The sequence below is a fragment of the Sus scrofa genome, chromosome 17 (genome assembly GCF_054392235.1).
Source record: "Sus scrofa isolate SSC_HxYL_T2T_F1_AM1 chromosome 17, Sscrofa_HxYL_maternal_Yorkshire_Landrace_v2.0, whole genome shotgun sequence".
Lineage (NCBI taxonomy): Eukaryota > Metazoa > Chordata > Mammalia > Artiodactyla > Suidae > Sus > Sus scrofa.
Window position 1 is genome coordinate 49,227,859 of NC_139399.1, and position 24,176 is coordinate 49,252,034.

A 24,176-nucleotide genomic window follows, 5' to 3' on the forward strand; every position below is an offset into this window, starting at 1 on the left:
CAAAAAACGAGAAAGGACAGATTAAAATGCATTAGGTATTATTCATAAGATATCATTTGTAGTGATACATAACTGTATCATTAAGCAAATTATACTTTTCATGAACCATTGTTTTAAACTGTTTTTCACACTTAGGAATATGAAAAGTCAGAATTTTTTTAACTTATTAAAAGGCGATGATATTTAATAGCTGTCATTTTCTAAAACATTTGTTATGTGCACTTAATGTATTACATGGTAATATATTAGTTCAGTTAAGTTTGGCTGCCACTTAACCAAAAATACCAGTGGTTTAAGCAAGATAGTTTCACCCATGTTGAGCCCAGGGCTAGACTGTTCAGGGCTGCTTGTTATAGCAGTTCCACCATTGTCAGAGACCCAAGGCTCTTCCGTCTTCTGGCTCTTCATCCTATGTGCACTCTCTCATGGGCCATGATGGTTGAAAGAGTTCCAGCTTTCTGTGAAAGAAATGGGAAGGAAGGAACTTCTATCTTTGATTGGTCCTTTTAAGGAGATTTTTTGGAAGGCCCACCCAATAATCACCCACTTTCTCTTGGTCAGAACATGGCCACACCTAGCTGTAAGGGAGGCTTCAAAATGTGGTTGTTTATTCTGGGTGGTCATGTCCACCTGAAATTTGTGTTCTGTAACTCAGGGAGGCAACTGGCAATCTCTGCTGTAGTCTATCCTGAGCCTTCACTAGCCTGCTTGTGGAAGATTTTCTGACCACATATTTTGGACCAAAGAATAACTCCATTGTCTTCTCTTTAAAGGCATTTCTAGACCCCGATCAGATAGTGCTCCTCCAACACCCGTGAATAGATTGAGTATGCCTCAAAGCACTGCTGTCAATACTACCCCACCACATAATCGGAGGCACCGGGCTGTTACTGTGAATAAGGCCACCATGAAGACAAGCACAGTAAGAGTTTTTATTACCATTATGTACTATATAAAGTTGGCTGTTGAATCTACCATCCTTTTAAAACAATCCTGCTGTTTTCTCACACTTTTCTTGAGTGTGCTATATTCTTGTGTTCTTCTAATAGGTTACTACTGCTCATGCCTCCAAGGTTCAGCACCAGACATCCTCCACCTCTCCTCTGTCAAGTCCAAATCAGACTAGTTCAGAACCCCGGCCACTGCCCGCCCCACGGAGACCAAAGGTTAACAGCATCTTGAATCTCTTTGGATCATGGTTATTTGATGCAGCATTTGTTCACTGTAAACTTCATAATGGGATAAACAGAGACAGCAGCATGACTGGTAAATATTGCCCAAGAAATATGTTATCATTTTTTTCTTTTCTTTTTTTTCTTTTTAATCTTTCCTACCTGCAAGATTAATATGTATCTTAAAAAGCTCTCTGTCTCTGACCAAGCATTGTCTTGTGCTTAACCCCTTCCAGCTGAAGTAACAAGATTTTTGGAAGTTTTCCTACTTGTCCTTTTTATATTTGTTCTGTGAGGTTTGGTTTTGGTCTGGTTTTATTAGACGCATTTCAGGTTAGCCACTTTTTGTTAAATCATATTCCTTTCAGTAGGTGACCTGGAAATTCCCTTCATGTCAGCCAGGATAATAATATTGGTATAAAGAATTAAAGATAGTGACCAGAAATTTATTCACAAGAAGTGTTTTCATAGATTTTGATAGCCACTCATTACTACATATAAATATTAGAAAATTTCTGCTTCACAGAAGACTAACTCTTTAGATTTTAATCTAGAGAATGTATTTCAAGGGCACACTTTAAAAATGTCATTTGCTCTGTAAGTAAATAAGACTGGTGAAGAATTAATAATTCAGTCCTAATATCTTCATTTAGATTTTATCACAGAAATGAAATTCCATTCAAATCTGATTTATTTTTGTCATCTTAAGCATTATACTTGGAAGTAGTGGCATAGGGTGGAGGATGGGAGGGTACTGCAGAGTATACTGAATATTTATGACTTTTTAATAGAGCTGATAATAATAATGGCCTAGCATTTATTGAGCTGCAGCTACTGTGCCAGGCACTATGCTTTATGCATTAATTGTGCTATATGCAATAATATAATTAGTATTGGTGTGTTGGTAAGAGAAGCACTTTTCCACCAAGTTTAGAAGTAACTTGAAATAAAAGGATGCCTAATTGCATTAGATTATGTGTCTCCAGGGAGAGTGTTAATTCCAAGGATAAAACTAATAAAATGGCCATGAGGATCTCTGCTTTCTCTCAGCTATTATGTGTCATCTCAGAACAAAGGTCTATATTAGCATTATACACATGTAATTATTTTGAATGTTCTTACAATCTTTAAATAATTTAGAAAAGTAGTGCATATAAAGGAATTTTCAGGACTATAGTTTGAGATTGCATGATTGAGTTTAGGGATTCCTTTATTTATTTTGTTTAAATCAGACACTTTATATTCTACCATTTCCATATTTTATTTGCAAGTTTGACTTTTGGATAAATAAATGTACTTATTTGATGACCAGATGAAAATATTTTAGAAACATTTTTGTTTATGTTCATGTGCCTTATATTTTGAGTTTTCTGAACCATGTTTATGTTTATTCATTTGTACTATATTTTCTAAATGAGTCAGTCATATTTTTATTTTTTATTTTTATTAAAGTATAGTTCTTTACAATGTAACTTTTGGGAATCAAGCTCTTGACACTAGAATCTCTAAATTCACAGTGGCTCAACCTGCTGCTTCCTTGGTGGGCTTGCTTAAAGGGAACTTAGAGATTTTCCCACTCTAAGAAGTTTGTAACAGCTTTGCTTACCCTCTTGTGCCAAAAGATAGAAACTAGAATTCAAATAATATGTGGGCAACAAATTCTTACTTTTAAGTCTTAAATTTTCCTTGGTGGGGAAAATATAGAAACTCTTCTTCTTTCCCTGCCTTTTGTTCAGAGATGAGAAGGGCTGTTATGTTACCCAGGAGGTAGGAGGCGTGAGGGTATTTGACTGAGTTGGAGTGCTGTGGGTGCCACTCTAGAGGGCTTGGGATGGTGAGAAGTTTGAGAATACTAACTCTGTTAGTCTGGTTTTTTTTGTTTTTGTTTTTTTTTTTTGGTTTTGTTTTGTCTTTTTGTCTTTTTAGGGCTGCCCTCATGGCATATGGAGATCCCAGGCTAGGGGTTAAATTGGAGCTGTAGCCTCCGGCCTACTCCAGAGTCACAGCAACGTGGGATCCAAGCCGAGTCTGCGACCTACGCCACAGCCACAGCCACAGTGGATCAACAACCCACTGAGCAAGGCCAGGGATCGAACCCGAGTCCTCATGGATGCTAGTCCTGCTGAGCCATGACGGGAACTCCTAGTCTGTTTTCTAAGTACTGGCTGCCATCAAGGAATTCTGCCATGTAGTTCACCTCTAACTTAAAATGTTTGCTTCTCTGAACTGGTTAGCTTTAGATTTATATAACAGTACACTATGCTTTGTAAGTGTAACATTGAGCTGGGAAGGGTTAATGAACTAAAATTTTAATGCACGTTCTGGGCACTTCAAAACCTCAATTCTTTGTAGTTGTGTAATTTTCTTTGTTCATTGTTTTGCATGATACAAAAATCATAATTTTGGATCTGAATGCACAATTTCCTGTTTTTGAACTAGCTTGTGGTATCATAAAGCTTTTAATTTAACTTTTAAAAAGCTAAAAAGCTTCTTAACGTATTGTAAAATTTCACCATCTTTAAAGTATTTTATAATTACTGCTGTCCTTTGATTTGTTTCCATTTATTTCTATTATCTTGCAGCATCTTTTATCCAAATTCTTCTTTCTTATAAATCTTGTAAGTAGGAACCAGAAGCTTCTCCTTAATTGCAGTCATGTTTTTATTTTTTTCATAATTCCATTAAAAATTTTGATTGTCATTGTCTCTTGTAGTTTTTGCACTTGGGAAGAGAAATATTCTGTGTTTTGAATGGGGAAGATTGTTGGCAAAAGCAAATTAATCTGCCTGAATCAGTCCCATTATTTTTGTACACTAGTCTGGTCATGTCATGAATTCCAGGATTTTGCACTAACTGTGTTTTGGCTTTTTTTTTTTTTTTTTTAATTTAAAGCTTTAAGCTTATTTTTATACAGATTTAGTGTTTGATTTGTATGCATTCTGCATGTAGTGTTTTTCAATTGTATTATTGCTGGATAGCTTTTATTCAGGGCTAAAAATGGCTCATGGGAAGTTGCATAAAGATTTATGCTTGACTCTGCATTCTGTTAAATCTAATATTACAAAATAATTTAAACATTTCATGTAGAGTGATAAAAGATTTCAGAGTGATTTTCAATTCACTGTGAAATCTTTTGTTAAAAATAAAAGCAACTTTCGAAGGGCTTCTGTTTCAGTGACAGCGAAATATTTCTTACCAATCCAGTTTTCTGATTTATCAACCTCAAGTTAGCTGCTGTCTGTGGTTGTTAAAATTCATTCTCATTTTGCTTGGTTGGGCGATTCTTTGGTGTGTGTTTTGGAGTTGGGTGGGTGGTGGGAATGTTCTCTCTTCCTCCCTACCCATTTCTTATCCTTACCTTGCCCTCTCCCTGAAGTTTACAACCTGGCATGGAATTGCCCATTCAGTTGCAATGTCTGGGGTAATGTGTAAATTGCAGTAGCTGTTTTTCTTATTGTTTAATAGGGAGAGGAAAAAAACCTGAGAATAAAAAATAGAAAAGCCAAATTCTGTGTTATATATCTGTATGTATAGGAATACAGATATATGCAAATGTACTCAATCAAAAATTCAGTTGAAAAATGCTTCTTGTAGAATCTATTAAACTGACAATACCACTGTAAATTGTTACCCCTTTTCAAGGTAGATTTCAGAGAGCCCTTTTTTTAAAAAAAAAAATTAAAGACATAGTTGCTGAACAAAAGCATTATTGGATTCTATTCAAGTAGCTATTAAATGACATCAACATTTGATCTTTGTGTCCAGGGTCCCATGAGCCTATTTGCATATCAACAAATATAATAAAACTCCTCCTTTTTTCTCCCCAGCCATTACAACACAAGCTAGCATGGAGTTTCGACGAAAAGGGTCACAAATGTCCACAGACACCATGGTTTCCAATCCCATGTTTGATGCAAGTGAATTTCCTGATAACTATGAAGCAGGAAGAGCTGAGGCTTGTGGGACACTGTGTAGGATTTTTTGTAGCAAGAAGACTGGAGAAGAGATTCTGCCAGCTTATTTATCCAGGTCTTAGTTTTTTTTGTTTGTTTGTTTATTTTTCCATTTATATAGTTGTGATAGTGAAACCCTATTGTAGCATGGCTGAAGTAGTAGGCTGAATTGATAAGTAAAATGTTGGTTTGAAATACCTGCAAATGTATGTAAGTAATCGACATTTTTGCTTGAATTCTTCCTTTTTTACCTAATGAGATTTGTTGAAGACCCTTAACAACCTTTTTATTTTAGGAGAATTATTTATTTCATCTTATTTGACTTTTATTAATTATGAAGAGATTTGGAAGGGCCACACTAAATTTTTAATACATTTTTACCACAGTATTAGACAATATGGATGGTCCAGAATGCTTATTTTTTCAAGTGAGTAAAGCCGTGTACCCAGGTAACACTGATCCAAGAGCAATAGGAAGTTGGTAGGAGAGAGGCACAGGAAGAAGCAGCATACGTTTCCCCTGGGGATTCAGAAAAGAGTTACAGAGGATTGGATGATTGTGTTGGACTTAGAGAAGTTGACTGGTGTTTAGACTATGGTAGCAAGTTGGGTAGGGTCATCTATCCAAATCTGTGACTTCAATCTTTTTGAATGGCTCTGCCATTCATTAAGTTGCTTATGCCAGAAACTAGGAATCATTTTAGGCTTCTCTAGTCTCCCTCTGTATCTTTAGTTGGTCAGCCAACTCTGCTACTTAACCCTCTTTATAATCTCTCCACTCTGTCCCCACCATGACACTTCAGGCCTTGTCACGTTTTCCCTAAATTAACTTGTAGTGGCCTCCTGTTTTCCTTGCCTCTGTTTTGCCTTTCTCAACGGATCATTCACACAGCTGCTAAAGTGATGCTAATGTCAATCAAAACATTCAAGTGTCTGTGACCCTCTAAAGTCAGGACATGCAGCAAGTTTTCATGAAGGGCAGAAACCAGGGGCTAGAAAATGTTCAAGGACCAAAACAACTTTCTTCTTTTCTGTTTCTCTGTCATCATGGCCTCCCAGAACTGCTTCATTTTCTCTTAATCTGCAGACCACTTTCTTACATTGCAACATGCTTCTAAGTTCCTAATTTCCATGGCCTTGGTATAGGTGACCAGCAGGGCCAATTTTAGCATTCTGAATCCTAATTTCAGATTCCTGGGAAAGAGATCTGATTAATCAGCTGTCTACCTCTGGTCTAATCAGCTGCTGCTGTGAAGCCGGGTCATATTGGATACTGGCATCCCTTATGGTGGGGGCACATTTCTTAGGAGGGAGACGATGGATTGGGACTATACTCCAAACAGTATCAATAGCTGTAAGGGAGAGGGCTGTGACCATGAGCCTTCCATCTGGCCCATACAACTGGATGGTTGGTAGTATGATCAACCAAAACAACAGATTTGTGAGGGGGCCAAGGATGAACTTAGTATTGAGCCTATTGAATTTGAGGTGCCTGTGGGATATTTATCAACAAATATTTATTAAGTTCCTACTTTGTGTCAGGCACTGTGCTCAGGAAATACTAGAGTATCATCCATAGGCATGTCCTGTCCTCAGGTGTCCAGTATGCTTTTGACTGATAGATCTGGACCTAGAGACTGGCTTAAGTAGTGTTTAAAACCAGGTTAGGTGAAGAGATAGCTTAGAGAACTGAAGGGAGGATCGAATGCTTTAAAAAGGCAGAATAAGTTAAGACTTAGGCATGTCTTCTGGATTTAGCAATTGAGAGGCCATTGGTTATTTGCTGTAACATGGTTTTAGTTGAGTTCTAGAGAGAGAAGATAGATTGAAATGGCTCGAGCAGTGACCAAGAGGGGAGGAAGTTGTTTTGGAAGAGTTTTGTGGAGAAAAGTGCCTTATTGTCAGTAATAGAAGAGTATACCAGTACAGTTACTGTGTGTGTGTGTGTTTAGGGCCTCACCCATGACACATGGAGGTTCCCAGGCTAGGGGTCGAAGTGGAGCTGCAGCTGCCAGCCTGCACCATAGCCACAGCAACACCAGATCCTTAACTCACTGAGCGAGGCCAGGGATTGAACCTGCAACCTCATGGATACTAGTCAGATTTGTTTCCTCTGAGCCATGACGGGAACTCCAGTATAGTTACTTTTGAATGATGGAAGATTAAATGCTTAGTTCATTGAAGGTCAGGAGTGGATGTTGAGAGCAAGGTACATTTCTAAAAGGAATCTTAAGAGTGACCCACATATGATGAATACAGGGTTAAATGAGGTTTCCTTCTTTCATTGTGCCCCCAAAAAATAATAAGGGGGAGAAAAGACAATACACGCCTTTTTTTCCAGAAATTGTGAAATGCTAAAATTTTACTGACATGGAATTCAATTCATTAATTCCTCCAATTTACTGATAATTACTGCAGCATTTTTGTATTTAGTTAACTTCATTTGCTGGCACCTGTAACTGAGTTGCAAGGCTTAAAACATCAAAAGGTGTAATAGACATGAATCTTTTTTTTTTTTTCTTTTCATTAGGAAGGGTAATTTGGTTCTTAGTGTATTTGATTCTGAATTGTTTTCACTCCAGTGATACCTTTTAAAGGATAGAAGTAGTGAAGATTAGAAATAGACTTTAAGATGACTATTTAGAAAATATTAATAATTATGAAAATGATCAGTAGTTTTTAAAAAATTTTTTTCTTGCTTTCCTAGATTTTACATGCTTTTAATTCAAGGTTTGCAGATAAATGATTATGTGTGCCATCCTGTCTTGGCCAGCGTTATTCTAAACTCCCCTCCTTTGTTCTGCTGTGACTTGAAAGGGATTGATGTTGTGGTTCCTTACTTTATTTCAGCTCTTGAAACCATTTTGCCTGACAGGTAAGCTATCCCCCAGTACTAATATGTCAGTTGTCAGTTTTGGCCTGGTCTGTTTTGGTGCTTCCTCCTCAGTGTCCTAATTTATTCTGTCCAGTTGTCTTCGTAGCCCAAGGGAACTCTGACCACATTAAATGAGTGTAGAACATCTAGACCCACCTTGTCCCTGAACTCCTTCAGTTTTGATTTGTCCACGGGCCTGTTGAATCTTGGCCTGGTCTAGAGGATAAGAGTAGCCCCAGTCCCGAAGTCTTTTACGGAGTAGGCCTTACATTTAAAACCAGTCAATCAGATACTAGTTTAATTCCAAAACAGTTTAACAGAGATTCTTACACATACACATACACAAATTGTGAATATAAACTCAGAGGAAAGTGGTTTCTGCATTCTTTATAAAACCAAACCTAGTACTTGCGAAAAATTGGCATTATGTATATTTGGCAATAGCTAAAAACATACTTTAGTTTGGAAATATTAATAGCTTTCTTTTTTCACCCCAGAGAACTCTCAAAATTCAAAAGCTATGTAAATCCAACAGAATTGAGAAGATCTTCCATTAATATCCTACTTTCTTTGTTGCCCCTCCCTCATCACTTTGGCACAGTCAAATCTGAGGTAAGTTTTTATTAAAGTTTTTTTTTAATTCTGTATTCTGTTTTGTCTGCTAATTCAAGCCAGATTGTATGTAAAAATGGAACAGGAGCTTTTAAACTTTTTTCCAGATTATTTCAAGTGAACTAACAAAGTTGATTTGTTGTAGTATTTCTTCTGTCCGTCAGCCTGCATGCCTTGGCCTGCCATTTCAAGTGGCGATGGGCTAGCGACATCTGATAACATGTATTGTGTGAGTTAGTGGTAGACTTAGCACAGTGGCTAATATTAGTCAAACTGAAAGCCGCCTTTGTTAGACTGACTGATGTCTTTGTCCATTGTGGTTCCTATATGGACATTGTCTACCGCAACAGACTATGTTGTTATTTGTTTCTTTCATAGGTGGTCCTGGAGGGAAAATTTAGTAATGATGACAGCTCTTCTTATGATAAACCAATAACTTTTTTGTCACTGAAGTTGAGACTTGTGAATATACTAATAGGTGCCTTGCAAACGGAAACGGACCCCAACAACACTCAAATGATATTAGGTTTGTGTTCACACTTTTTTTTTTTTTTTTTTTTGTCAGTGAAAACCCAGGTACAATTGACCTCAGGCATGTCAAGGAGGCAGGAGTTAGTGATGGGAACCTAAGCATAATAGAGCCCTATTTATCCCATTGGAGGCAGAGTTTATTTGCTTTTGTGTGTGACAGCATTTGAAGGGGGCGAAATGGCATAAGGCGAGCATCATAGTTGTCTTGGTAGGTCATTCTGGCTTAATTTTATTTGTGTTCTCTATTTTTCTTTCCCTCTTGCCCTTCCTTTTTCCTTCTTTCCCCTTTCCTCCACTTCTTTTCCCCTTCCCTCTCTTCCCTCTCCTTTCTGCCCTCATTACTACTACTGCTTCTACCTCTTTCTCCTGCCCATTACAAGTGAAAATATTTTGAGTTGAGTGTAATTCTGGAAGCTTTCAGAACCCTGCCAAGAGGAGACTGAAGAAGCGCTGTTGCTGTGCCTCCTCCCTTTTTCCTTACTATTTCTTACTGGTTTTCTTTTTTTTTTTTTTTTTTTTTTTTTTTTTGTCTTTTTGCTATTTCTTGGGCCGCTCCTGCGGCATATGGAGGTTCCCAGGCTAGGGGTCGAATCGGAGCTGTAGCCACCGGCCTACGCCAGAGCTACAGCAACGCAGGATCCAAGCCGTGTCTGCAACCTACACCGCAGCTCACGGCAATGCCGGATCCTTAACCCACTGAGCAAGGGCAGGGACCGAACCCGCAACCTCATGGTTCCTAGTTGGATTCGTTAACCACTGCACCACGACAGGAACTCCTCTTATTGGTTTTCTAATCATACTGACTCTGTGTCTTAAATGGCTCCTCATCATTATAGTTGCTTTCATATTTTAAATCCACATCACTTCTCAACGTGATTATTGCAGCTCTTAACTGTATTTCTGTTTTTTTGGGGGCGGTTTTTGTTTTTTCAGATGTACCTGTGGCATGTGGAAGTTCTGGGGCCAGGGATTGAACCCATACCACAGCAGTAACCTGACCCACAGCAGTGACAATGCCGGATTCTAACCCGCTGAGCCACCAGGGAACTTCTTATTTTTGTCTTCTTTTTTGGCCATCACACCCCCTTCACCTCCCACCCCTGAGACGTATGGAGTTCCTGGGCCAGGAATCACATCCAAGCCGAAGTTGTAACCTATGCAACAGTGGTGACAACACTGGATCCCTAACCCACTGTGCTGGGCCAGGGATTGAACCTGTGTCCCAGCACTCCAGAGATACCACTGATCCCATTGTGCTACAGTGAGAATTCCTTTTTTTTTTTTTTTTTTTTTTTTTAAATCAAAGCCAAGGGCATGGTCCTAGGTATAGGTACTCTGAGGAGAAAGAAGTGAATGGCATAGATTTTATCCTTGAGCAAGTCTCATTGCAGAGGTTGGAATACCTCACAGAGTTATCAGATAACAGCACAAGGTAGTGCTGCTTGCCTGTCATGTTGAGTAACCTCAGTGTTGAGAGAAAAGAAACCAAAAGAGCAAGGAAACTTCATAGGGGCAAGTGGAAGTTAAATGGAATCTTGTAGGGCAGGATTTGAATAGGTGCCAGTGGAAGTTAGGATTTCATTCCGGGCAAGGGAAAGACATGGCCAGAGAATTAGTGATGACAGTAGTGGTTGGAGTGGGTAATCTGGAAGTGTAGTATGTTATGCAGCCAAGAGGGTGAATAAATAGGAAAGAGTAAATCCTTTCACTTTGGAAAGGAGTTGAAGGAACAGAGATTAAATATGAGAGAGCCTCCAAGTTGTGATTTTTTAGGTTGTTCAAATAACCTATCACTTGAAATCAGATAACTTCTACAACTGATAGAGTATTTTCATCTTGCTTTTACTCTTGTGCTGAAGAAGCTCCTATGTATGTGCCAAGGAAGAGTCCGTTGTCACTCTCGCCATATTTTGGCAAGGCTGTGTCTGTTCTGTCTTTACCTATTGTGCTTAAGAGCATTCCCCCACTGAAACGAGAAGCACTGTGCATTTTGTTTCTGTTAGCCTTTCTGTATATAAATTTGTAGTTGGCCTTCAGAATACACAGCCATGGGCAAGCCCTGAACCATTCTTAAAAAGCAGTTGGTCGGAAAGATATAGTTGTGATTTTTGTTCTGTTATTTTGTATTGAAAAAATCAGAATGTGGGGAGTTCCTGTCATGGCTTAGCGGAAGCGAATCTGACTAGGAACCATGAGGTTGTGGGTTTGATCCCTGGCCTCGCTCAGTGGGTTAAGGATCCTGTATTGCTGTGGCTGTGACATAGGCCAGCAGTTGTAGCTCTGATTTGACCCCTAGCCTGGGAACCTCCATATGCCATTAGTGTGGCCCTAAAAAGCCAAAAAAAAAAAAAAAAAAGAAAAAAGAAAAAAATCAGAGTCTGGCTTTAAAAGCATTCCATAGTATTTTTCTCAATTTGTATTACCCTTGAAATTGAGATGTTTACATCTGGTCTTTCACACCAGTTTTAAAAAATACCTGAAAATGGTCATGTTTTTATGTAAAGCAAAGTTTGACCTTCATGTTTCTTTAAGAAAAACATTTCACAATTTGGGGAGGGCAGATCAGAATTAGGTCTTTTCTGACCAATTATTGGATTTATTAGTAATTTTATGAAAATTTCAGGAAAAGTCTGCTAAAATAATATTTTTCTCTCTCCTATTAGGCATTTTAGTGTTCTTATCATATATTTAAATGCAGTTTTTGTTTGTTTGTTTCAGGGGCAATGTTAAATATTGTTCAAGATTCAGCACTTTTAGAAGCCATTGGTTGCCAAATGGAGATGGTAAGAAGCATACAGCATGTAATTTGTTGGAGAATATCAGCTTCTGTTTTTATGTAAATTATATTCCAAAGTGTCTGTCCTTGTGATTTTTAAAGGCATTTGTGTATAATTTCAGAAGGATCCTTTTTATTTTTTTTAATTAAAAATTTTTTTAATTGAAGTACAGTTGATTTAACAGTGTTGTGCCAATTGCTGCTGTACAGCAAAGTGACCCAGTCATACGTATGTATACATAGAAGGACCCTTTCTAAAATGCTATCTGTTCTGAAGTTTCTTACCTTTCAGTGCCTCATCAGGTCCCTGAGAGATTCTGCATGAAAGAAACTCTAGCTATACACCTTTTATTCCTGGACAGTGTCTACTTAAAGCTCTTATTCTTTTGCTATGTTGGTGAACTGGCTTGAATAATCTAGAAAAAGCCCCCTACTCTATAATACCGTGTGCCCTTCAAAGATCTAATGTTGGCTGTAGGCAAGCATCTGGTTTATTCTTTTCTATCTCATCAGCTTTTTCTGGCCCCTCTAGACCAAATTTTTAAGACCCTAAAGCACCACTGTTTCTAAATAAAAACAGTGTCCTCTGCTTCTGTCTTCAAGATACGGAATCTCTGTATGTGGAATAGAGGTGGGGTGAGGGAGAATTAATAAAGTGGCAGATGTAGGAAAGGTGATCAGATTATTATTAGGGAATTATGTTCATGTCCCAGTAGTTGGTTACTAACCATTTGGATAAAGTGAATTGTGTTTGTAGGGAGAAAAAAATGAGGGAAATCTTTAGCAGATACCTTTGTTAGCTCCTATGCATATGGGAGTTATACTAATCATTTATTTTATTATTTGTGTTTTATGATACAACTGAATGTGAAAGTTACCATTGTTTGCTTATTTGTGTGTGTGTGTTTTTTTTGTTTTTTGTTTTTTGTCTTTTTGCTATTTCTTTGGGCCGCTTCCACGGCATATGGAGGTTCCCAGGCTAGGGGTCGAATCAGAGCTGTAGCCGCTGGCCTACGCCAGAGCCACAGCAACGCTGGGTCCAAGGTATGTCTGGGACCTACACCACAGCTCATGGCAATGCCGGAACCTTGACCCACTGAGCAAGGGCAGGGATCCAACCCGCAACCTCATGGTTCCTAGTCGGATTCGTTAACCATTGCACCACGACGGGAACTCCTTTTTTTTTTTAAAGATTGTGTTCCTGTTCTGAAGTTTTGCTTGGGAGGCACTAGGGTATTTCTTTAAGAACCCAGACTTATTAGCTAGTGAAGATTAGTGAAGATGGAAGATGGCCCTTTTAAACAATAGCAGAGAACACACCAATAAAGGGTGTTTATACCATTGATAACCTCCAGTAAAGGGTGTTTTAAAAACACCACAGCAGATTCAGTCTTTTGTCATTTTTATCTGGTATCAGTTTTTGCTGTTTGGCACGTTCTGTTTTATCAACATGGCTTTTAATGATTAACCTCTATTTGTACTTGTGAACTATGGATGTAATTGTCAAATATTTTATTCATTTTTATTGACTAGGGTGGTGGAGAAAATAACTTGAAGAGTCATAGTCGCACTAATAGTGGTATTAGTTCAGCAAGTGGTGGAAGCACAGAGCCCACAACTCCTGATAGTGAAAGACCTGCTCAAGCTCTCCTAAGAGATTATGGTAAGTCATGTTTTTTTTTTTTTTTTTTTCTTTTTTTGAAAAAATTACTTTTAATGCCCAGATATATAAACCAAACCAAACAAAAATTTAGACAAGATTTTAATGTTTGTGGTTTTTATGTATTTAAGTATAATAAGAATCTAAAACATTAAGAAAAAGAAGTCTTTTAAATTTAGCTCTACAGCTTTTAGTAGTTAGATTTTGGGTGGTTTCTTAGATTTTATAAATTATTTTAATGTGTGGTTAGGAAACATTTCTGGACTCTGTAGTAGGTGCTAGTAATACAGAGTCAAATAGGATTTAGGCTTTGCCTCAGAGTCAGCCAGTTTATCAGTTAGTACAGTGTAGTAAGGGTAAGTGATGGTTTATACATGAAATGGTAACCCAGAGGAGAGTCCGTCTTTGTGTTTAAAGCCCACATACCCTACTATATCTGGTTAGATTCTTTAGTCACAAAGAATAAGAAAGAATAAGGAAATGCTTGCCAGTAGAGCATCCTATTCAATGATGCCCTTTACCCTGGGTAGTTACTTTATGGGTTCTCTGAGTTTGTGGGTGCCTTTAGTTTTTATACATAAATACTGATGGTATATTGAATCTGTGAGAAATAATTCAACAGTAGATTGGAATGAAATCTAGCTCCTTAGATATGAGTTTAATTTTTTAAATTTTCTGGAGAGCTCATGACCCTGGGAGTCCAGGCATGTTTCCGTGACTTAAGTTTGCTCTAAGTATCCTTGAGCATGTCACATACATAAGGTCTTATGTGGCTATTTGACATTTAAATTTTGCATTTATAAAGAAGTTATTTAAATTGTTATCTTACTCATTATTTTTATGGATTTAAGTTTACTTTAGGTGAAAAATTTTTTTTCATGCTTCTAAGATACGTTTAAACTAAAGCAATTTTTGCATTATTATATGTGTTCTAATATAAATGTTTGAAGTGGTTATTGTTTGTTTCAGTATTTCGAACTGGTGTTAGTTCTGCTTGTAATGTCATAAAATATTTTTTACTAAGAAATCCAGATTTGTGTTAGTGTTGCATGAATGTCTCTCTTTAATGATCATTCCTTTTTCTGTTGTCACTGCCCTCTTTCTGATAGGATCGACAGGTATAATGTCCCTAAAGCTTCCTTTATAAATTCAATTTCATTTGTCCTAATTTATTATTAACTAAGTAGTAAATACTTTTAAATATAGAATTGGAGGCTAAATAAAAACACAGTGACTCAGTTATTTAAATTTCTTTAGAGGTATTAAAGTTGTCCTAGAGAATTAAATGTTAGAATGTGTTTGAAAAGGCATTGCATGTGACTTTGGGTGGCTTAAACCCTGAAAGTAATTTTAAAAGATGCTTTAGGATAATTTCCAGCATCTGAGAAGATTCTAAAATTTGAATTTATTTCTTCTCTGAAATTCCAAGGAAATAATTGATAGCCTTTTCATTGTTTTGTTTTTTTTTTAATGTGACTCTGTGAATTAACTTAGAAATTTTAAGATTTACACTGATGCAAGAATGATACTGAAACTGCCAAATCCCAGTGGATGTCTGTATGAGAATACCTGAGCTGGGAGCTAGAAGCTGCTTTGGTCCAGTGTATGTGCCCTAAGCACTGTTGTTGAGTGAGGCTTGATGCTCAAGCCAGTGGGGCGGGGAGCTGTAGCACTGTGTGGGTGCCCGTCATGCTCACTGTGGCTGCTGTGGTCTGTACCTGGTGGAATGCTGTGCTTCTCGTTACTAATGCTTAGTTGTTTTCCCTCCCTGTTGGATGTGGCATTGGGGTTATATCCTAGCTCTTAATACAGATTCAGCTGCTGGGCTCCTGATTCGCAGCATTCATCTCGTCACCCAAAGACTCAACTCCCAGTGGCGGCAAGACATGAGCATATCACTGGCAGCTCTAGAGCTCCTCTCTGGCCTGGCCAAGGTGAGAACATTCCTTTTATTTTAGCCCAGCAGCCTTGGACTGTGGCTCTTTTTTCTGTATCTTCTGACCCCTTCGTGTGTAGGTGTTGCAAATGTCGGTTATACTCAACATAGTTTATACTATGTTGTATAAAATGTGCAAAATGAGCCTGACTTCTCACTTCAGTCACTGAGTGAGATTTTACAAAATGATCTTTACTTTTTTGTTTAATAGGTTCAAGGAGTGCGGATGACATTTTTGCTGTTAAATTAAGGGGAAACATTTCAATACTTGCTATTTATTTATTTGCACATAATAGTAGAATACCTATTGATTTTGTATTTGCTTGTAATACCCTTAAATTTTCAACGTGATATTTTATGCCATTATGAGATGATCTAATTTTAATGAACAAATAGAGATTTAGTAAAGAAAGAAAAGCTTATCTTAAAATATGCCATTTGGAACTACCTATGACTCTCCTGTTTTCTGTTATCACAGATAAGTGAAAATTGGCTCTACTTTCAAATTTCTTTCATGGATCTTATTTCAGTTTTGTGCAACCTTAGAGCCCGTTTGCATTTCTCTAAGTGTTTGTTTTTTATTTTTTAATTGAGGTGAAATTCACGTAACATAAATTCAACCGTTTAATAGTGAACAACAATTCAGTGCCTATTAAGTGCTTTCACAGTGTTGTGCAACCATTACCTCTGTCTAGTTCCAAAACACTTAGCACCCCCAAAAGAAACCCTATACTCAGTAAGCAATTGCTTCCTGGTCTCCCTTTCCCCTAATGCCTAGCAACCATCAATCTATAGTCTGTCTCTATGGATTTACCTGTTCTGGATATTTTATATAAATTAAAATGTGACCTTTTGTATATGGCTGCTTTCACTTGATATGTTTTTGAGGTTCACTTATGTTATAGCCTATGTCACAGTTTCATTCCATTTTATGGATGAATGATGTTCCGTCATATTTATGTACCAGTTTGTCTGTCTGTTCCTCTGTTGCACATTTTGGCTATTATGAACAGTGCTGCTGTGAACATGCAGGTACATGTATTTATTTGAATATCAATTTTTGATTATTTTGGGTATATACCTAGGAGTGGAATTGCTGGGTCATATGGTAATTCCATATTTAACTTTTTGAGGAGCTGCCAAATTGTTTTCTACAGCAACTGAATCAGTGTACCTTTCCACTAGTCATATAGGAAGGTTCAGCTGTCTCCATATCTTCACTGACATCAAGTATTATCTGTGAAATGGGAAGGATTGTCTTGTGTATAACACCTGGTGATGTGAGGATGAAATGAAGTGAAATATGTAGAACACTTTGTAAACACAAAAGTGTTATATACAGGTAAGGTGATATTGTCTGAGAAGATAAAATTCCAGCCCCCATTTTAGGTAACGCTTAGGTAAGGCTGTGACTCACCTAAGTCATGAGAGACAAAATAGGCAAAAAACCTAAGACCTTCTCACCACCACTTAGAGTTTACCTCACAGATTCTCAGGAATAGGTGTAATGGCCATAGTTTGTGAGGAGCAGTTGATGCAGGAGGTAATAACAGCCATTTGTGAGATGTGCAGGACCGTGCTTGTCTTTGAGGGCAAGGTACTGTTGCCTGTGACCTTCAGTGCACTCTCAGTAGTAGGGGTAATTGGTCCTAGATGGAGTGCTCTCCGGACCTAACGAATTATAAAGGGCTTATACGACTTGATTTTAAGACTTACCATAAAGCTGCAATAGTCAAAACAGTTTGGTATTGGAATAAGGATAAACAGACAGATCAGTAGAATAGTATAGGGAGTCCAGAAGTAGATCCACACATGTATGGACGTTCAATTTTTGACAAAGGTACAGTGATAATTCAAAGGATAAAAGATAGTCTTTTCAGCATTTGGCGCTGGAACAATCAGATACTCATATACAAAAAACTCCTTTGATTCATATTTTGTGCTGTGTACAGAAATTACCCCAAAATGGATTGTAGACCTAAATATAAAACTTAAATTCTAAACTCTAGAAGGAATCATGGGAGAAAATTGTTGTCAGTTGTACTAAGATTTGGGTTATACAGAGATTTCTTAGATATTATACCATAGAGGAACAAACTTTTAAATCTGACTTTTTAAAAACTAAAACCTGGAGCTCCTGCTGTGGCACAATGGGATCGGCAGCATCTTGGGAGCACTGGGAAGTGGGTTTGATTCCCGGTCCAGCATAGTGGGTTAGGGGTCCGGCGTTGCCACAGCTATGGCTTAGGTTGCAGCCACTTCTCAGATCTGATCTCTGGCCCTGGAGCTCCATATGCCACAGGGTGGCCAAAAAAAAAAAAACCTAAAAGCTAATGGTCTTCAAAAAATGCTGTTAGGAGAATGAGATGACAAGTCACAGATTGGGAGAAAGTTTTCCAGAGAATGTATGTGATAAAGGACCTATATCCAGATCATGTAAAGAATTCTCAAAGCTGAGTAATAACCTTTCCTTTTGGTGATGTGCAATATGGTGATGAAAATTTCCAAGAAAGGGATGCTTGTTGTTGATGGCTTTTTCAGAATTAAACTGAAAGAGTTCCTCACTCAGAGACTTGCCAAAGATGACTACTCTGGAATTGAGGTCTGAATTATACCAACCAGGACAGAAATCATTACCTTGGCCTCCAGGATGCAGACAGAATGTCCTTGGTGAGAAGAACCTGTGGATCCTGGAATTGACCAACGTAGTTCAGAAGAAGTTTGGCTTCCCTGAAGGCTGTGTAGAGCTTTTCCTGGAAAGGTGGCTGCCAGAGGTCTGTGTGCCTTTGTCCAGATGGAGTCTCTGCATTGCAAACTCCTAGGAGGGCTTGCTAGGCAGAGCCCTACTATGGGATGCTGCAGTTCATCATGGAGAGTGGGGCCAAGGGCTACAGGATCATGGGTGTCAGGGAAACTCCAAGGACAGAGGGCCAAATCCATGAAGTTTCTGGATGGTGTGATGATCCACAGTGAGGATCCTGTTAACTACTACATTGATACCGTCATGTGCCACATACTACTCAGATATGCTGTGCTGGGCATCACAGTGAAGATCATGCTGTCCTGGACCCAAGTGGTAAGACCAGGCCTGGGAGCCAGTGGACCCCTGGCTCTGACCACATGAGCACTGTGGACCCTAAAGATGAGATATTATCCACCATTTCCATCTTGGGACAGAAGGTTAGGAAGCCAGAGCTGTCTGTCCTGCCCTAACCAGTGCCCACTGCATAACAGGGTCTCCTTAGCACCTGGATCTGGAGGTGCCAAGATAATACAGCAAACAACCCAATCTTAAAATGGGCAAAAGCTTGAACAGGTATTTTGCCAAAGAAGATATGCTGATGGCAAATAAGCACATGAAAATATGCTTATTATCATTACTTATTAGGGAAATGCAATTAAAACCACTCCCTATCTGTCAGGATGGTTCATATTTAAAAGACTGACTATACCAAATGTCTGGTGGTGATAGAGAAGAATTGGAACTCATGTACTCTTTGTACTGTTGAAGGGAATGTTAATCAATCCAATTGTTTTAGAAAACAGCTTGGTGGATCCTTAAAAATTAAATTTACATCTATCGTATGATCCAGTTAGTCCACTCGCAGGAAATAAGAGAGTATATGTCCATACAAAAACGTGTATGTGAATGTTTATAGCAGCTTTATTTGTAATATTCAAAAGTTGGAAACAATTCAAATGTCCAGCAGGTGACTGGATAAATGAGTTGTGGTATATAATCCATATAAGGGAATACTAAGCAATAAAAAGGAATGACTGATTGATACACCCAAAAATGTGGATTAATCTCAAAATGATTATGCTGAGTAAGAGAAACCAGATTTCCCCCTACTCCATGGTATAGTATTCTGTGATTTTATTTAAATAAAACTCTAGAAAATGCAGGTTAACCTATAGTGACAGAAAGCAAAGCAGCAGTAACCTAAGGAGGGGCAAAAAGAAGTGGAAGTATTACAAAGGTGCCTGAGGAATTTGCAGGATGATGAGCATATCTGCCATCTTGATTGTGCTCATAGTTCATAGGTGTATACCTATGCCAAAATTTATCAAATTGTATATTTAAGTATGTGTAATTTACCTCTGAGCAGCTGCATGGAACTTTGTACCCCTTAGAGATCACTGTGGGGTTTGGTTAGGGGGCTTTAGAAACGTGCACGTGTTCCATTGCCAGCCATTCTTGTGATCTGTGGCAGTAATGAGTAGGTGCACCCCAGGAGTTCGGGTTTTAGAGCATGGAAAATGAAATACTGCGTTAGAATTTGAAAAATGCCCTCTATTTTTATTATAGAGTAGTATACGGTGGTATCGCTGAAATATTACGTTCTTCTATATAAATAATATTTTAAAAGTCAAGGCTTCCTGTGGTGTATCACATTATCAGAAAGGCTGAGCCTCAGTGTAGAGGCTCTGAAAAGGTACAGTGGTTTCTGGCTAACTGTGTTCCCCATACAAATACGCTTAGGTGAAGGTGATGGTTGACTCAGGAGACCGGAAGCGAGCCATCAGTTCTGTGTGCAGCTACATCGTGTACCAGTGTAGTCGGCCAGCTCCTCTCCACTCCCGGGATCTGCACTCCATGATAGTAGCAGCTTTTCAGTGTCTCTGTGTCTGGCTGACAGAGCACCCTGATATGCTTGATGAAAAGGTTAGTTTACTGGATCCTCAAACAGTAAATAGAAACAAAAATGTATGCTGGGAAAATGTCTTTTAAATGAGAATATCCAAATTTAAACGCAACATCGCATACTTTAAACTGAATATACTTGTTCGGTTTCAAGAGAACATGTGTCCTTTTGAACACAACTCAAAAAATGTCATCATACAGTTGATCTTTGAACAACATGGGGTCGAACTGTGTGGGGCTGCTTGTTTACAAATTTTTAAAAATAGTATATACAACACCATTACGTGATTCATGATTTGTTGAATCTGCAAATGTGGAACTGTGGATAAGGAGGAGCTATGTATATGGAGGAGGGCTGACTATAATTTATATGTGGATTTTTTTTTTTTTTTTTTTTTTTTTTTGGTCACACCCATGGCATGTGGAAGCTTCTGGGCCAGGGATCAAACCTGTGCCACAGCAGTGACCTGAGCCACTGCAGTAGCAACACTGGATCCTTAACCACCAGGCCACCAGGGAACTCCTATTCATGGATTTTTTTACTGTACTCTGAAGGGTCAGCAGCTCTAATCCTCATGTTGTTCAAGAGTCAACTGTGTTTGGTTGCAAATTAACCTTTAGAGAAGTTCTTTTAAAAGATGGGGCTTTAGATAATTTATCTATGAACTATCAAGAATGTTCTTTCTGAGGTTCCTGTTGTGGCTCAGTGGGTTAAAAACCCAATGTTGTCTCTGTGAGGATGTGGGTTTGATCTCTGGCCTTGCTCAGTAGGTTAAGGATAGGCATTGACACAAGTTGTGGCATAGGTTGCAGATGCAGCTTGGATCTGGTGTGGCTGTGGCTGTGGTATAGACCATAGCTGCAGCTCTAATTCAAAGAAAAAAAATGTTCTTTCTTGAAAGGGTAGTAGCCTTGAGATGGCCAGTAGGTACCTTAGTCACTGGTCATCAAATCAAGAGGGATAGTTGATAGCCAGGCTCAAACCTAAAGCACAGCTCATTCTTAAAGTTGCTTGTATCCGAAAATGTCATTTCACATATGCTTCTTTTCAAGTAGACACAAATATCTAGGCTGCTTTCCCTACCATTGTTCCATGTAATACTTTTCTTATGGGAAGGCAGGCAGGTATAAAGAATTCACAGTGTTAAAAAAAAAAAAAAATCATAGATGGACACGTTTAATCATTTCTTGGAATAAAAAAATTTGCAAAACTGTAAAAAAAAAAGAATTCACAGTGTAAATAAAAGAAGAGATAGCTTTTAATACTGTTGATTAAATCTTAGTCATTTTCATTATGACTTCTGAGGTTATGACACTAGAAATTGCTTAAAAATGTCAATAATTGATGAGCTTCCCTTTGGATAATCTAACATGTTTTAAACCATTCAGGTTTAACTGAATTACTGTTACATCTCTTACTTGGGCTTCACTGTTTATAGTACAGTGAGTTTTACAAGAATTGTGACCGATAAAATTGAATTTATCTTTACTTACTCTCAAAATCTCTGAACACTTAAATTTAATGCTTTAAAAAAAATTGGGGGGAAGTTTATTTAATTATATTGTATGAAGTTAATATATACCTATTAAAGCAAATGAGAAAGAAACTAGAGCCCTACCACCAAAACACAAGCACTATTGGCATGTTGATCTGTTTCCTTGTGTTTTGATAAAATAGATGTATTACGAAAAGTAATGTGCCTTTCCTTCTTCTAGGACTGTCTTAAGGAAGTGTTGGAGATTGTGGAACTGGGTATTTCAGGAAGCAAGTCCAAGAATAGTGAGCAGGAAGTCAAGTACAAAGGAGATAAAGAGCCAAACCCTGCATCTATGAGGGTAAAGGATGCTGCTGAAGCCACCCTAACATGGTATGAAAGTGATTCTACAGGGATTGTGCCTAGGAGCTGGATGGGATTAGATGGGATCCTGTGTTGTTTCATCTCCTCCAATCATTCAGCATTAAGTGACATAATCCGTTTAGGATACTTTGGACCAAAGGAAACTAGGAACTTGGGGCTAAGAGTTTGGGGTCCTTGTTTGTCTCTGCTGGTTGACGGTAATTCAAGTGGTATCATGTTAGAGCTGGAAAGGATTTTGGAGAACCTTACCCACCACCTCACTTCGGTGGCTAAGTGCAGAGACGGGGTATGTCTGTGGTCACACCATTAGGTCTCTTGCTTTGCAGCTTAGTGGTTTGTATTCTCTGCTGCACCATTTATATTACATATTATAGATTCATTCAGCCAAGATTTATGAACTTCTTGTGAACTGGTAATAGGATTGTAAAGATAAATCAGATCCACTTAACCACCCTCAAAGAACTTCTCATCCAATAGGGAAGATAAGATGTGAACACAAATATCTGTAATATTAGGTGAAAAACAGATGCTCTAAGAGAAGAGGTACAAATAAAATGCTGGGTATTGGAAGGGGGAAATGAATGCTTCCAGATTAGGGGAAATCAAAGTAAGATTTCTAAGGAAAATGACATTGACCTGACTCCTAGAGAATGGATAGTTTGGAGCTGTAAGTCAGATTGCAGGGTGATGAAGGCAGCAAGAAAAGACTCGTGTTTCAAGCATTTTGGTAGTGAACGGAAGGAGACGGGTTGGCACCTTGAAAAAGTAGAGAGAGTTGAGAGCGTTTGTGTTTGGCTAGTAGGTGAGCAGAGCAGGAAGAGGAAAGGAAGGCAGTAGGCACATTTATCAACTGAAAGAAAGAGGTAGGTGGAGAAGATTAGGTAGAATCAGTACAGATGGAAAGATGGGGTATATGAAAAAGGGTGGATGTGGACCCAGAACAACATAAAAGCAGGAAGAAGTTATGTCACGTCAGTCTGGGTTGGCTCATCCTTGGTCTTCTTAAAGAGAGAGGTGACACAGCTTGTAGAAGATTTATGTGTAAATCAGCCCTTACCAAGATCCCAGAATGTTTTGAGTTCAGTGACCTTCAATAACTTGGGGCATGCACAATAAATTTGGGTTTATTTCTGTTCCTCTGGGCTTAGGTCATTCCGTAAAGTTTTAGAAGAATACTTGCTTTAGTTTAGTCCTGCTCATTATGCTAATGCTGGGCTTTTGATGACTTTGTGAAGGTTTGGCTCATAGCTAGAAAATCAGGAAAAATGCTTACTGGGACTCTGCATTATACAAAAAATAAGTTTGCTGCATCTTAGCCTGGATGGGACATTCCATTGAGAGTATAATTGGCAGTGAGGATTGGATATGAGCTCGGAGTGAGTAGAGAGTCCTGGGATGTTTCCCACTAACCCAGCCAGGTGTCTCCCCTGCCTTGTCTCTGCTGGCAGCTCTACAAACGATAGCTTCAGTTTCAAGTCTTGAAGAGGGCCCTGAAGAGTCATCATGAAGCATATCCAAAACGAGTTTTCTCTGTCCCTCTCACAGTTACAGCTCTATGTCCCTGTCATTGCTGATTTCCAGTTATGCAGACACAAAACTTTAACTCCTTTTCTCACTTATGAAGCCCATGACTGAGTCCAATAAACTTTAAATTGTTTTTTGGCCACACCCATGGCATGTGGAAATTCCCAGGCCAGGGGTTAAACCTGATCCATGGCAGTGGCAATGCTGAGTCCTTAACCACTCGGCCACTAGGGAACTCAGTAGACTTGACTTTTGAATGCATTTCCTCCATCCCTCTAAGCTCAGATGGTATCCTAGTCCAGACTGCTCTCACTTATTATTCTACTTCTTTTCTACACATCTGTGCTTATTCAGTCTGACCCTACCACACAGCATGGAATTCTGTCCTGTCCTGATCACACCTGGTTATGCTTAATACATGCTAGTGTTGTCTCCCCAGCCTAGACATCGATGATTATGGAATGCAGAGCTGCTGCTTGGTATTTTTCCCTTTGTTGTGCATCAGGATTCTGAAGTCGTTTCAGCAGCTCCTCTGCTTAAGTCACCTTTAAGATTATGTACCAAGTTATTTAGCCTCTAGTTTTGGGATACTTTAACCTCAGAGGTTTCTCATTTCATTTTAGTTGTTAAAAAC

The 24,176-nt window shown here is 38.5% G+C and overlaps 1 protein-coding gene and 1 pseudogene across 8 annotated transcripts in view; both read left to right on the forward strand.

Moving 5' to 3' along the window:
* The window catches only part of RALGAPB (Ral GTPase activating protein non-catalytic subunit beta), a 99,072-nt gene that overhangs the window by 38,348 nt on the left and 36,548 nt on the right, over nucleotides 1-24,176 (forward strand). For 2 of the 8 annotated variants that reach the window (XM_085003879.1, XM_021078133.2), the window contains exons 8-19: nucleotides 774-922; nucleotides 1,050-1,266; nucleotides 3,755-3,790; nucleotides 5,000-5,201; nucleotides 7,832-7,999; nucleotides 8,497-8,611; nucleotides 8,990-9,137; nucleotides 11,861-11,925; nucleotides 13,452-13,581; nucleotides 15,379-15,512; nucleotides 19,998-20,180; nucleotides 21,876-22,027. In XM_085003879.1, the coding sequence (XP_084860005.1) occupies nucleotides 774-922; nucleotides 1,050-1,266; nucleotides 3,755-3,790; nucleotides 5,000-5,201; nucleotides 7,832-7,999; nucleotides 8,497-8,611; nucleotides 8,990-9,137; nucleotides 11,861-11,925; nucleotides 13,452-13,581; nucleotides 15,379-15,512; nucleotides 19,998-20,180; nucleotides 21,876-22,027 (1,699 nt within the window). The remainder of the gene's footprint in view (nucleotides 1-773; nucleotides 923-1,049; nucleotides 1,267-3,754; nucleotides 3,791-4,999; nucleotides 5,202-7,831; nucleotides 8,000-8,496; nucleotides 8,612-8,989; nucleotides 9,138-11,860; nucleotides 11,926-13,451; nucleotides 13,582-15,378; nucleotides 15,513-19,997; nucleotides 20,181-21,875; nucleotides 22,028-24,176) is intronic. The other 6 variants (XM_085003880.1, XM_021078136.2, XM_085003881.1 and 3 more) reach the window with 3 other exon arrangements.
* Nucleotides 17,853-18,873, forward strand: LOC146395309 (small ribosomal subunit protein uS3 pseudogene; annotated as a pseudogene).